We start from the raw sequence: 13,847 nt of genomic DNA, 5'->3' as shown, positions 1-13,847 counted from the left end.
CAGCGGTGCTTGAACAGTGTGATCCTCTTAGACCATTGTTTGAAGCATCTCAAAACCAGTCTGTAATAAAGCCCATCAGGAAGGAAGTTACCAGGGAAGTGAAAGTAGAGTGGGCAGCAGTAAGAACTGTTTGTAGGGAAGATCACGTTGGTTTTCTTATCTTCAAGTTGCTGGAGAAGGTATGGTAGATAATATACACTTTGCTGAAGAGCCTCACTTGGTGCCTTTGGTTTCTCACAGATTATATCATACATTTCAAATATCTTTAGCAGAACCTGTTTATCTTCTCTTCGTCTGTTGTCTTTGAGGATGTAATCCACCAGCTCTTCATGTAATCTTCCAGATTTGAACAATTCTTCAACTAAGTTATGGACCCTTGGTAGAGTTTGAAGCTTCTGTTTATAGATAGATGGTTGTGTGATCACCAACTTGAATAAACCAACCAGCCATCCCATGTCAAGGATTACTGTCTCCCTCAGGTCTGGATCTTCAGAAAAGTGTAAAATCTCACCGACACTGTGGTAAAACTTCAAGGCTTTGTCAACTTCACTTCTTTCCAGGTCAATCTCCTCTCCTATCTTGTACACATCTTCCAGCTTCATCATCTCCTTCGTCATCTTCCTCAGAGTCAGTTCAAGATGAATCCACTTCACAGGTATTTCACCAAGGAAGAAATGCTCTTCTGCAAGCTTCTTTATCAGTTGTCTAAGTTCTTCTATCATGGGGTCATTTGCACGTCCCCCTTCCCTAGATTTGTTGTCAACAGCAATCTTGGCTACAATATGATCACTAGCCTTAATAGTGTTTGTCCTTAGATAATCTCCAATAGCCATCAGTCGTTTATTTGCTTCTTCCTCTCTATCTCTTTGATGTCCATGCTCTTCTTCCTTTGTAGAGCTTTCCTGAAAAGAAAATATTTGTTCTTATAACTTTGCTAATATATCAGCTCTTATATTTATAGGCACCATCTTAAGAAATGCCATTTTTAGTACAACTCAGGCATAGCAAAGTGTGTGTGTGTGTGTAATCAAATTAAAGTCAAAAACTGCCAGACCAATTGCCATGATATTTGGTGGGTGTATTACCTTGGGTGTCTAGTTCAGAAATTGCTCCAAAAAATTGCTATAATCAAAATGATCTTACCACCAGTGTGTGATTTGGGTATAAATGTGATTTTTGGTCAAAACGCTTATACTCAAAAACTACAAGGCAGATCGGTCAGAAATTTGGTGGCAACATTCTTAATGGTGGTCAGATTAAGAATTGTTCAAAAAATAGAAGACAGGCACAGATCAAAAGAACAAAAAAAAAACCATGATAATGTGAAAAAAAAACTAGTTAAGGAAAATCACAAAAACTAAGTAATTGTATTTAGTTGCAAATTTACTTTACAATCTAAATTTCAGCAGCAAATAAAATAAAAAAATTATAGCAAAAATTCATTGAGACTTGTTATGCATCGTTTTGCCTTGGGTTCATTTGCAAAACAAACCAAGACGTTTCTATAATATCTAATATTTTCTAATAAAATGTTAACCATTGGAATGATCCCTGACATTTTACAGTTGTAAATAAATCTCTTCACAAGGAGACAAATAATATTCCAGCCATTTATGGTGTGATCGGCGCTATCGATTCCCAAGAGGACTTCAGTTTCAGAAAGGATAACATTGCACTTGTTAAATATATTATTCCATATCTGTTGTACAAATGGACATTTAAAAAATAGATGCCTAATCGTTTCAGTTTCATGGTCACAGAAAGTGCAGTGCTCATGATCTGAAACTTCCCAAAGAAACAGAAATCTATTTGTACAGATGATATGGTGAAGGATTTTATACTGTAGACTCTGAAGGGCAACATCATCGGTTACATTTCTCGGCAAAACATAGTAAATAAAAAAATTATCCAAGGAGATGCTAAGCGCTACATACCACTCTCTACAGAACGTTGTACTTTTATCTTGTTGCCTACTTCCTTTTCGAGATAGAGGGCGTACACTGTCTTACATATCTTAACATTTTCAATCACGTTATGTTGACAGATTTTATTCTGATTTGAAAATAGGAGAATTTCTCTTTTCTATCTGTACACCATAGAAAGTTACAAAATCAGTCTCAATATGATATTTGCTACAGAAGTTATAAGAAAATTTCCATTTTCATCTAGTAAATCTCTAATAAGGTTAACACCCCTGCCTAACCAGGAACTGAAATAAATAGCATCCTGGTTTTCTTTAATAAACGGATTTAACCAAAGAACTTGGTGAACAAAGTCAACCGAATTTTCAGGGAAATATGACATTTCAGACCAATCTTGGAATGAATCCAAAATACGTTAACAGTAAGTCTGCGATAAATTAAAGTTTTGATTTGTTGACTTCCTAAGAATCTTAACACACAACAATTCAACCCAAGAACAGATGTGAGCAGACACTTCCACTGACTTCTATTCTTCATATTAAAAAGGCGCTGAATCCAAGAATGTTTCAGCGACTTTTGAAAAGTTGACAGATGAACCATGTTAAGACCTCCGTCTGCTACACTCATATACATTCTGTTTTTGTTGATTTTATCTGTGCCACCATTCCAAATTAATTTATAAAAACACGACTCCAATCTTTTAATTTGTACTGCAGTTGAATTTGGAAAAACAGAAAGACAAAGGATGGAGAATTCTTATTTAATCTACATACCACTAAGAATGTTCCCCACCAAATTTCAGTTTTTCGACCACATATAACATTTTTGACCCAGATCACATACCTGTTATGTGATCAGTTTGCCTTGAATAATTTCCAAACTGGACACCAAAAATAATGTCTCCACCAAATACTGAGGCAGTTTTTAAGCTTAAATTTACCTTATTGAGTAAATCTTTCTTTGCTCCAACTATGATAACAGGTGGTGATTTTATCATCTGTCTTTCTGACTTTGAGCCTCTAGATGGGTCAGGTTCAGGTGTTCCATGTGCATGAATAGAATTCATCCAGAATGATAGGAATTCTAAAAAGGGAAAGATCAACATGTATTGAGAATAGATACAAACATTAATATTGCTTGAAAAACTATCAAAAATGTAAAATGGTGGCAATGGCATTGCAACACAACTGACTTTACTGAAAATTTACAATTTGCAATTGCTATGGCCATGGTTGCGGGGGATTTCAGAAATTATTGCGGAATATTTATTATCTAAAATGCATATGGCGATAATACATGAACATGCTCACATATCTATTTACAATACTTTAACAGTAGCATATATTAGAAGCAATATAAGTGAGACATGAAAGAGATCTTTTAATAATCTGTGACTGTGAAGTAGATCAAAACTCCCTTCACATGCAGCCATACAATACATATCAAATACAAATTCATTCATTCATTCATTCATTCATTCATTCATTCATTCATTCATTCATTCATTCATTTTAAACAAATTGATAACAGTATACGTTTTTGAAGATGATAGTTATAACATTTCTGGTGACAGTAATCTGCTCATTAAGTGTACTTGTTATTTTATGATACATGTATTAGAACTCATGACAATTCTTTGCATGATATTTCATATAGTGAGCTGGTAAATGAAATTTTATAATATGATATACTAGCATGAAAATGTTGTTTTGCACTAAAATGATTATAATGTAGATCATGTGTATAGGAAATGCAAGGAGGTGCAGCAGGACCATGATGAATTTCCTACTTATGGTATATACCACATTTTCATTTTCATTTCAGGTGGATACCTCATGCTGTGGTAAAATTAGCAATGACTAGTTCTCAAATTCATTATTATCTTTCCTTGAGCTTTGTGTATTTATAGGTGTGTATAATAGTATGGGCACAGTGGATGATGGCAATCTTGTTCATCAATTTTGACAATGCTTGATAACAGGGTAAGTGCAGACTCAACCGAATAAATGTAGTGGCTCAAGGGATAATAGCGATGACAGTTTATTTCAAGATTCTTACTTTTGTCAAAGAAACATGCTCTTTCTTACTGTCTATCTTGTTTTGTTGGCCAGCAACTAACTAGATGACTTGGACTGCCACAGCTTTTTCCAATTAATTGTACTATTATATCACTCATTCTTCAATCAGTCAATGTCATCATATGTATGATGAAATTAATCGACAAATTAGTTCTACCATTACACTTCACAAAGTTCAATTGGTTAATATAAAATATAAATAATGTAATCCTACAATACATGCAAGTTTGAATTCCCATAAACTAAAATCAATGTTGTAAAAAATTATCAAATGAATTGTAACATTACTGTGACTGAGATAGGCAGCTAGACTTTCAAATCAGGTAAATTTTCATGTCCAATGGTAGACGCTAATTACATTGACATTGTGTTGTATCATCATATTGTGTTTGGGATTCCTATGCCATTTATTACACTATGGTTATTTCAATGGGGACATGGCTAATGTATGCAAACAGCGCAATCCTGACAATCAATCATGTTAATTGCCTTCTGTTATGTGTGGCTTGTCAGCGAAGGTTGGTTGTCATTGGTAACATCATATAAACTTATATATATTGGTTAAATTAATTAAACTAAAACAGATTCAATTTTAGTAATCCAATAATTTGCATATGCTCATGTCAAACCTTTGACTGTCCAATCATCCCTTATAGGCCCTTCTGTATTTGTTGAGATGATGTCATCCAGTGCTTTAGTGAGATCTGTTACAAGAATGTAGATAACTCTGCTTGCTAGGAATACCTGCAATGCACAAATAGAAATTGACAATGCAGACATTAAAATTCATATCGAAATAAATTATATTTAACTCTTTCATTGACACCTATGTTTGTCACCACTTGAAAATGTCCTGATTCCTCATTTTCTTTATCTTTGTATGTCTTCTTTGAACATGTCTCCTTTTGGTAATGTATGTTCAGCAATCTGTGGTGATATCCTGCTGTAGGCCACACCCCCCCCCCCTCTCTCTCTCTCTCTCTCTCTCTCTCTCTCTCTCTCTCTCTCTCTCTCTCTCTCTCACTTATACAAGGACGTTAATCAAAATAATCATAGATTGTCATTGATATATACATTTTGCGATTTTCGTCCAAAACCTGTATGGTACACCATGCTAAATTGCAATCATTCTCAAATGTTGATTTTCATTCTTACACAATATCCCTCTTTTTGTTGGTATTATATAAGTTCTTGATGTAAATTAAACCCTAATTAATATGTGTAATATAAAATGAGAGCGAAATCCCCATTACACATAATTTATGAGGGTGAGATTATTCCCATATTATTACTTAGTTATCTCTACTGAACATTATTATCAACAATGAAACACTTAGAAATTTTAATTTAATACTGTAAGAAAATTAATGTTTTCAAGGTCAAATTTGTTCCCCAGGTTTAGAGAAAATATTGGATAGATATTACAACAATGCTATACAAGCTATACCTGATGTGTTATATAATATAAAATCTGTCCAGCAGTATCCCACAGACTGAAGAACAGATCTGGCTTATCAGCATCCTTGACAGTTTTCAAACGTTTTTTTATGCGTTTAAAAAAATCATTATCAGCCTCAGCTGTTGATTTTAAATCTTCTATAATCTTCCTCTTTTTGGTCGTAGCTGGTTGCATACCGCTGGATGATTCAACATCAATTTGTTGCTTTTTGATTCCAGACACAACTGCATCTTCCATCATCTGTCTTGTTTCATCTAATGACTGTTCTCCTTGGTATTCATAGTCTGTCAGATGAAATAAATATTAACATCTGCTGAGTAGTTTTGGAATTAAAGGTTTTTGACCAAAAAGACACAATTTTAGCCCTCATTTGCATATTACTATGAGAATCATCATGTCATGAACAAATCTTAATTTACCCACATCTAAGAATGTCCCCGTCAAATTTCATGCCAATCTGCCCAAAACCCACATCTCTGATGCAATCATTTTCATTTAATTTGAACAAATTCCCAACAAGACACCAGAAGTAACATGACCACCGAATATGAAAGCAATCAGTCCAGCAGTTTTTGACTTTAAGTTGTTCACACACACACACACACACACACATCCAGACAGACAGACAGACAGACAGACAGACACTTTGCCATGCCTATAACACTACTGAACATCCAGTTCGGTTGTGCTAAAAATGTAATGTTTGGTAAATATCTTTAATTCTAAAGCTACTGGTAAGAGTGGGCTGAAATATGATGTTGTACGAAGTGGATGGGATTGGAATGTGATTGGCATATTTCTGTGTAAACTGCTAACCTGCATATGTTGATCAAGTCATATTGACGCAACTTTCCATAGCAACTATGTCTTTAGTAACAGCCAAATTCCCAGCACTTTTCAGATTGAATGTTTCGACAAAATTGCTAATTAAAGAGCTAACTAATTTGTGTAAATATATTGAAATCAAAAGTTACTGAGTCTTAGTGTATTGTCGACGTTCTGTTAGCAATTTGGTCCCTTGAAATAAAACCTACATGTAACTAAGATATAACACCTCAAAATGTATTCAGTGTTCTACTTAAAGCGCCAATCAAAGTCTAAATTGTCTTTAAAAAAAAGTGTGTGGTTCCACTGAATAGGGTAACCAAATATACTTGCAATTACATAATGATGTCATTGCAATGATGAAACGAGAGTGCAGGTATCATGTATATACAGCAAGAAACAACATGTATTGACACATTCTATTGTAAAGTTTGATTATTTGTATTGTGCAAAACTGGCATGCATGACAGTAATTACTTCATTCACATTACTGAAAATCTTGGTCATGGCCTGGCTTAACTTTTGGTTTGCTTTTTGTCTCCATCCAGGCACAGATATATGTAACACATTTACTTATCGGTGATCCAGGCTCGGACAAAAAGCAGCGCACTGAGCCATGCCAGTACTGTACCATTGTCAACATGGCTGACTTTGACAACAGAACGCTTTTTGTAGTTATCCTGTTTTGGTTTACGTGTTTTGTGTTTCCAGAGGAAAATGTTGACAAGTTGGAGATTTCAAAGTAGTCTGCCAAGATATTTTGACGAGGCAGCACATTAAGGAGCTGAACAGTCTAGACTGCATCCTCATTTTAGACATGTTTTTAGGTGATTCCAGAGCTTGGGTTTGAGATCAGACTTATGTTTATGTAGCAAGAGTTGGTGGGAAGATCCATGTCATATACTGCTGTAAGGAGATGTATTTAGTATCCATCTGGGACCAGGTCTGCGTTCACATCAGCAAATTTGGTCCAGACCATGGCCTGGCCATGGCTGTTAAACCCTTTGCTCTGGGACAAAATCTTGTTCAGGCCAGGCCAGGGCAAAACCGTTCACACTTGTTTTTGTGACTGGCTATAGCCATACACAAAATGTGCAATGTGAACAACCTAAGTGTTCAACTCTCTGTAATAATATGGATCGCCCGGCGTCTGTGTGTGTGTGTGTGGGGGGGGGGGGTGTAAACAACTAAAAGTCAAAAACCGCTGAACCGATTGCCATGATATTTGGTGGGTCCATTACCTTGGGTGTCTAGTTGACAAATTGTTCAAATCAAAGTGATCGCATCACAGGTCTGTGATTTGGGTGAAAAAATTGATTTTGGTCAAAAAACTTAAACTCAGAAACTACTGGGCAGATTGGTACGAAATTTGGTGGGAACATTCTTAAGGAGGTGTAAAGTAAGATTTGTTCATGACATGATGATTCCATCAGTAATATGCAAATTAAGGCTAAAATGTGTCTTTTTGGTTAAAAATCTATAATTCCAAAACTACTGAGCAGATTGGGCTGAAATTTAATGGGAATGCATCTAGGGATAAATGGACAAAGAAATATTAAGCATACATCCATGACTGATATGCAAATTAGGTGTAAGAATGTTCATTTTTGGTCAAAAACTTATTCTCAAAAAGTACTTAGTCAATGAGTCTGAATCTTGGCGAGATGTTTCTGAAAGTGTTATTCGGCAGATTTTCTTCAAAACATTTTGACAAAATTGGCCCTAGCAACCATGATCACGCCCTTTAGCAACAAACAAATGGCAATATATTTAGGTCAAATAACAACATCATCTGGTAGACAAGTGAGTAAACTTTCAAAAAATGTATGCAAATACCCTAACAACCATGACCACGCCCATAGCAACAGCCAAACGGTAGTGTATTTCACAACAATAACAACAGGGTTTAATAGACAATTGAATAAACATTCAAAAAATGTATGTAAATTTGCCTGGCAACAAGACCACGCCCATAGCAACAGCCAAATAATCACATATTGCGAAGATAACAATGGGGATTTATAGTCAATTGAATCAACATTCAAACATTTTTGTAAGTGTGCCTAGCAACAAGACCACGCCCATACCAACAGCCAAATGTTCACGTATATTGCAAAGATAATATCAGGAATTCATACACAAGTGAACAAAAACATACACAAATGTATGCAAATATATCTAACAAAGGACCACGCCCATAGCAACAGCTAAATTATAGCATATATCATAAAGATAGCAACATGGTTAGATAGGATAGTAAGATAACATGTAGGTGCGAATTTCTTTCAGCATGTTTTTTTTCTGTAACTTGAGACTTGTGATATTACAATTTACATTTTTTGTGGTAATGACGTTTCATAACTTTAATGAATACATAAATACATAATTGGAGACATATATACACACACATTGATACATAAATACATAAGATACAGTATATATATAATATATATACACAAAATACACAAGTTATGGTACGGAGCCATTACTCAGAGTTTCACGCTTGAATGCAATGTTCAGACGACTAACTGGAATTCAAGTGATAGAATTCGAACTCGCAGAAGAACTGGTACCCGGATGTGATGCGTGTTGAGGAGTGACATGGTGGAATGATAGAATGTATTTGTTTTCATGGCGGCACTTTGAAATCAGTTCTGATCGTTTATTGAGGAGCCCCAATTTGTTCGCACTTATGATAAACATCTTCTAATGTATATTGCAAGAAAACAGCCTGCGGGATTAATAGGCATTGGGTGACTATAGGTAAGTGGATAAACATACTAGAAATATTTGCAAATTTTCCTAGCAACAAAACCATGCCCATAGCAACAGTTAATTGGTGGTGTGTATTGTAAAGTTAACAGTAGGTTAATGTGCATGTATAGCCATTCTAGAAATGTATGCAAATATGCCTAGCAACATGACCACACTCATAGCAACAGCTATGATGTGTATTTCAAAGCTATCTAAAGGGATTAATAGACAAATGGATAAACATTCGAACAATAGATGTATATACATACTTAGCAACAAGACCACGCCCATACCAACAGCCAAATGGTGGTGTATATTGCAACGATGAAAATATGGATGGTTAGGTAGGCAAGTGTATACTTATCCAAACAAGTTATTTTCCAATGTTAACTTCAACAAAGGAATTAGAAATAAGGGTATTTTCCAAATTTGATTTCCACTCTTCAATTAATAATCTATGCTTTTGTGTTATTTCTCTTTTCTACATTCTGCTGTCACAATAAATAATAAACTTAGTGATTTTTATCTGGCCAAATGGAATTATGAAAAGTTATCCAACGCCAAGTTTTGTATCCCTGAATATTCCTAACTCAGTGTCATCAACTTGAAAAGTGGAAGAATTATTCAATGGAGAGCATGCATTGTACTGAATACAGTAAGACTTCTTGTAATAAGGCCAAAAAGATACCTTAAAATTAACTATATCACAACAACTATCTCCTGAATATTCTTGATGTAGTTGTTCTTTTTACTGCACAGCATATCAAACACCTTTTTGATGCCAACATTAATATACCTTTCTAAGGCTGTCCATGATGGTCATAGCCTACATCTTAGCCGTATCACTACATACATGAACACGTCTTGTATTTATAGTACCACACACTGTAGTCTGCAACAATTGTCATTTTCAGCCAATCAAGTTAGAAGGGGGGTCTGAGGCGTACATTAAGTTTTTCATCCAACATTGAACCTTATCCCATAATATAGTGTATGTTATCTTACTATCTACAACATTCTAACTTTTTTTTTTTTAGTGAAAAGATGAGACTTTAAAGTAAATTACCTTTAATTATCCATTCAGTTATATCAATGCCATAAATATCAGCTCCATCTGTACTCAAGTGTAAATCCTCAAATGCTTCGTTGAAAAGACTTCGTTTCGTTGATGTTTTTCCAGAACTAAAAGCTCCAACAAACATTATCCGTCCACGATATAGTTTTTTATGAGTACCCTTCTGATTAGCTGCCTTTTCAAGTTGCTGTGTAATAGAATGATCTTCATTGTTAATTACTATAATTATAATATGAATACCTCACTTTAATTGTCTCTACCAGTCTGGGAATTTATTGGGCTTTAACATTTAGTTAAAAGAGTGTTTGAGAGGAGCTTTATCTCATAAAACATGTAATCTGCTAACATGCTAAGTGGACTATAATCTTTAGATATCTATCCATATGCATGAACTTGTATTATTAATATACAATAAAGAGAATTGGAGGAATGGTAATGAAAAAATTGAAAATATGGGTAGCCCCCCCATTTTGCTCAAAAAATTGATAACCTCCCTATCTGACATGGTACATTTGAGTGACACTCCCCCACACACTGCATATAATAATAATAATATAAAGTGATGTGTTTTAGAAGCCAGCAACTTTTTCACTTCAACAAATGTAAATCAAATTGTTTGATAGAATAATTATTTACAAATTAATTTATTAAAAAACAACGGATGTAATTATGTTGCAATTGTCCTTTTCCAAAAATGTTCAACTGTCCAAAACAATTCTATTACAATGTGTCCTGATAGACCACAATTTAGACAAATCATGTTTGGTAAAAGGAAAAAATCGGTTTTATAAATGTTGAAGAGACGTTTTGAAAGCCATACTGATTATACTCAGGGATAGTGAGGAAACAAGTTGCAGCTTGTTTATCTAAAACTAAAAATAATTATTTACTAGAATGGATGTGACATAGGAGTTTTAAATGCTTTCTTTTTCTAAACTGTTCTACAGCAAAAGCATTATTACATTTTCCTACATATTTACACTTATAGTCTCAACAGGAATTGATTGCAATTCATACTTTTGCTAAATTCATAAAAGGTTGAATCAGACATTTATTATATTTTAATCATATAGTATAGATTTATACACACTTTATTTTCACAATCTTTACTATTTTATTTGACATATTTATTATCACGTCTACGAAGTGTTGAATGTCTGCAATTTTCTGAATGGCTTAGAGCTTGGACCATTTTAAAATTGTCAGACATAAACATAATCAAATCTCAAAGATGTGATATACACAGTTGATATGTAATCTGTAATAGTAAAGTGTTGTCATCTAATGTTTTCAACTCAAAGTAAGATACAGTACTGCTAAAAAATCCTTGATAATAATACAGTGCCATATTGAAACAGTTTGTGTAATTTTCAGAGAAAGGCCTTGAGGGTGTATCTGTGTAAAACAGTAGAAACGAGAACTTATGTGAAGTATTTCTACTACATCATTTGTTTATTATATTCAAGCTGAAAGTAAATAAAGTTATATTTTATGTTGTATTAAAAGTTTTGTTCAGAGTAATATATATTATAGTGCATCACACTGTTGATTGACAATTTCTTTGAGTAACCCCTCCCCAGTGCCGTTTCTCTTATTTTCCAGTAATCCCCCAAGACATTGAAATTTTCGAGTGCCCCCCCCCCCCATCAATTCCTCCACCCCTCCACCCCACTGTAAATAATGACGGCTCCCTTAGCTAATGGAAACAGCTATACAAATAGTCAATGTACTATACAAGCATAACACACATTGCAATGAAATCTTACAACTCAGTAGCTCTTCTATTATGAGCCACTAGCAAGAGGTAAAATGATATTGCAGGTACTGATAATTAGTGATTCATGAATAAATATTGAACATGGCCTTTGCTAAAATAACATTTTGAAACGCCGTAAGGATCAGAGAGACAATTACTTTTGAGACTTTCTAGGTGATGCGCACAAACTAGGAATATGAACCCAATTTTTTTAAAAGCTAAAATAGATTTTAAAAGCCAATGAAATTAATAGCATTTCATGTACACTTTAAAACATGTGATATATTTATTCATATTGTCATAATGCCAATTCATGGTTAAAAATGACTTTTACCATTTTATGATTGTTTTTAGTACTTACCCTCTTTATCTCTTCAGTATCAAACTAATCACCATAGAGATGAACAACAGAGCGGATGACAGTGGAAGAGATGAAGGAAATTGAGAAAAGGAGAACATTAATTAAACCACATCTCAAAAGAGAAGAATATTAATATGCATGTAGGAGTTGGCTCCATAGCAATATTATATAAGTTTATGTCATCGCTCTGCCATTGCGTAATCAATATGACATCTTTCATACGTACATTTTTGTTGTTAGTGTAATCCATATCTTTTTTAAAACATATCATTTGTGAATAAGCCCTTAAATTCTTACAATTGAATAACTAGTCTTGGAAGTATTATAAATCATAACTTACAGGCTGTAGAGTGGTTCCATACAAGGAAGGGCAGACAGGATATTCACATTCATTGGCAAGAAGGCAAAAAGAAAGACATTTATTTAAAAAAAAGTTTATGAAATTGTAATTGAAGTTCAGCTGTAAGAGGTTATCAATAGAGAAGGTCATGTAAGTAAATTACATATTTTATTTTACCAAAGGCAAACAAAAACAAAGGAGAGTACAGAAAAAGGTTGACAAAAGAAGAAGGGAAAAACATCAAGCACATCTTTACTATCAATTCATATAAACAAATTACATTTTTGTCCAATTTCATATGACACCTGAATGCAAGGTCTAATCTAAGCTATATACACAGTTTTTTAACCACTTACTCAATCACATCTTCAGCTATTTGATATATTTGATTTCAGAATTGCATTTCAGATATTGAAAAAGGACATTTGATGTGTACCTGATTCAATTGTAAATAGATAATTTGGAATAAATAAGCATTCTTCAATTTCAATTTACAGGCGGAGTGAAAGTGATGTGAATATTTTACTGAAGGAACAAAGAAATTAAATTTTAACTGGTCACTTCGAATTCATTGATATGCATGTCTTCAAACTTATGATGAAATTATAGATTCGTTCAATGTACAATGAAAGTGATGCAATGTTGGAAAATAACTACTGCATTTATTATTTATAGTTATAAGAGTTGGCAAAATGGCATACAATATAGAAAAACTATAATTGTTAGACAAAATAACTGCAATAAATCAGGATTCTTTAGATATACGTACCTTGTACTGTAATTTAAAGTAGTGGAGTCCATTTACAGACAAGGATAGATAGGCAGGATATTGAAATTCACAGGAGAAAAGGAAAGAAAGATACTTGTATAATTCATCATGTCGGAAACGCCTCGGTAAAACCAAACTATGGATAACCCAAGTTCATCAATAGGCAAGTCGGGTTGTTGACAATCTCTAAATCTGTTTGTAATGTCAACTTTAATAGGATCATAAAAGTTGTAACAGCTGATAACGTCCCTTGACTCAAATGATTCACTCCTTGAAAGTAACCTTGCACTCGGAACTACATTTTTTCTCGTTCCATAGTTAGTTAAATATTTTTTTTGAAAAAGAGATACTTAAATAGGAAATTCCCATATCTGATGTTCATATACCACATGTAACATCGTCAATGTACAGAGCATGATGTATCCTAATGCTATTATAGCGATCGTGACCTTTCACCCAAACCAAATCGTGACCTTTCACCCAAGCCAGTTGTGCCTTGTGGCGGTGT

The 13,847-nt window shown here is 34.0% G+C and overlaps 1 protein-coding gene across 1 annotated transcript in view; it reads right to left on the bottom strand.

The window, feature by feature from the left end:
- Window positions 1–27: 27 nt before the first annotated feature.
- LOC144442084 (uncharacterized) overlaps window positions 28–13,847 on the bottom strand; it is a 51,939-nt gene continuing 38,119 nt past the window's right edge. Inside the window, exons 4-9 of the mRNA XM_078131354.1 lie at window positions 10,105–10,332; window positions 5,448–5,743; window positions 4,630–4,744; window positions 2,863–3,005; window positions 147–902; window positions 28–60 (exon numbers count right to left, since the gene is read on the bottom strand). Coding sequence (XP_077987480.1) covers window positions 28–60; window positions 147–902; window positions 2,863–3,005; window positions 4,630–4,744; window positions 5,448–5,743; window positions 10,105–10,332 — 1,571 coding nt within the window. The remainder of the gene's footprint in view (window positions 61–146; window positions 903–2,862; window positions 3,006–4,629; window positions 4,745–5,447; window positions 5,744–10,104; window positions 10,333–13,847) is intronic.

The sequence above is a fragment of the Glandiceps talaboti genome, chromosome 11 (assembly GCF_964340395.1).
Source record: "Glandiceps talaboti chromosome 11, keGlaTala1.1, whole genome shotgun sequence".
NCBI classification, from domain to species: Eukaryota; Metazoa; Hemichordata; class Enteropneusta; family Spengelidae; genus Glandiceps; species Glandiceps talaboti.
Note: the sequence above shows the minus strand (reverse complement) of the source record. Positions and strands in the feature narration are given on the sequence as shown.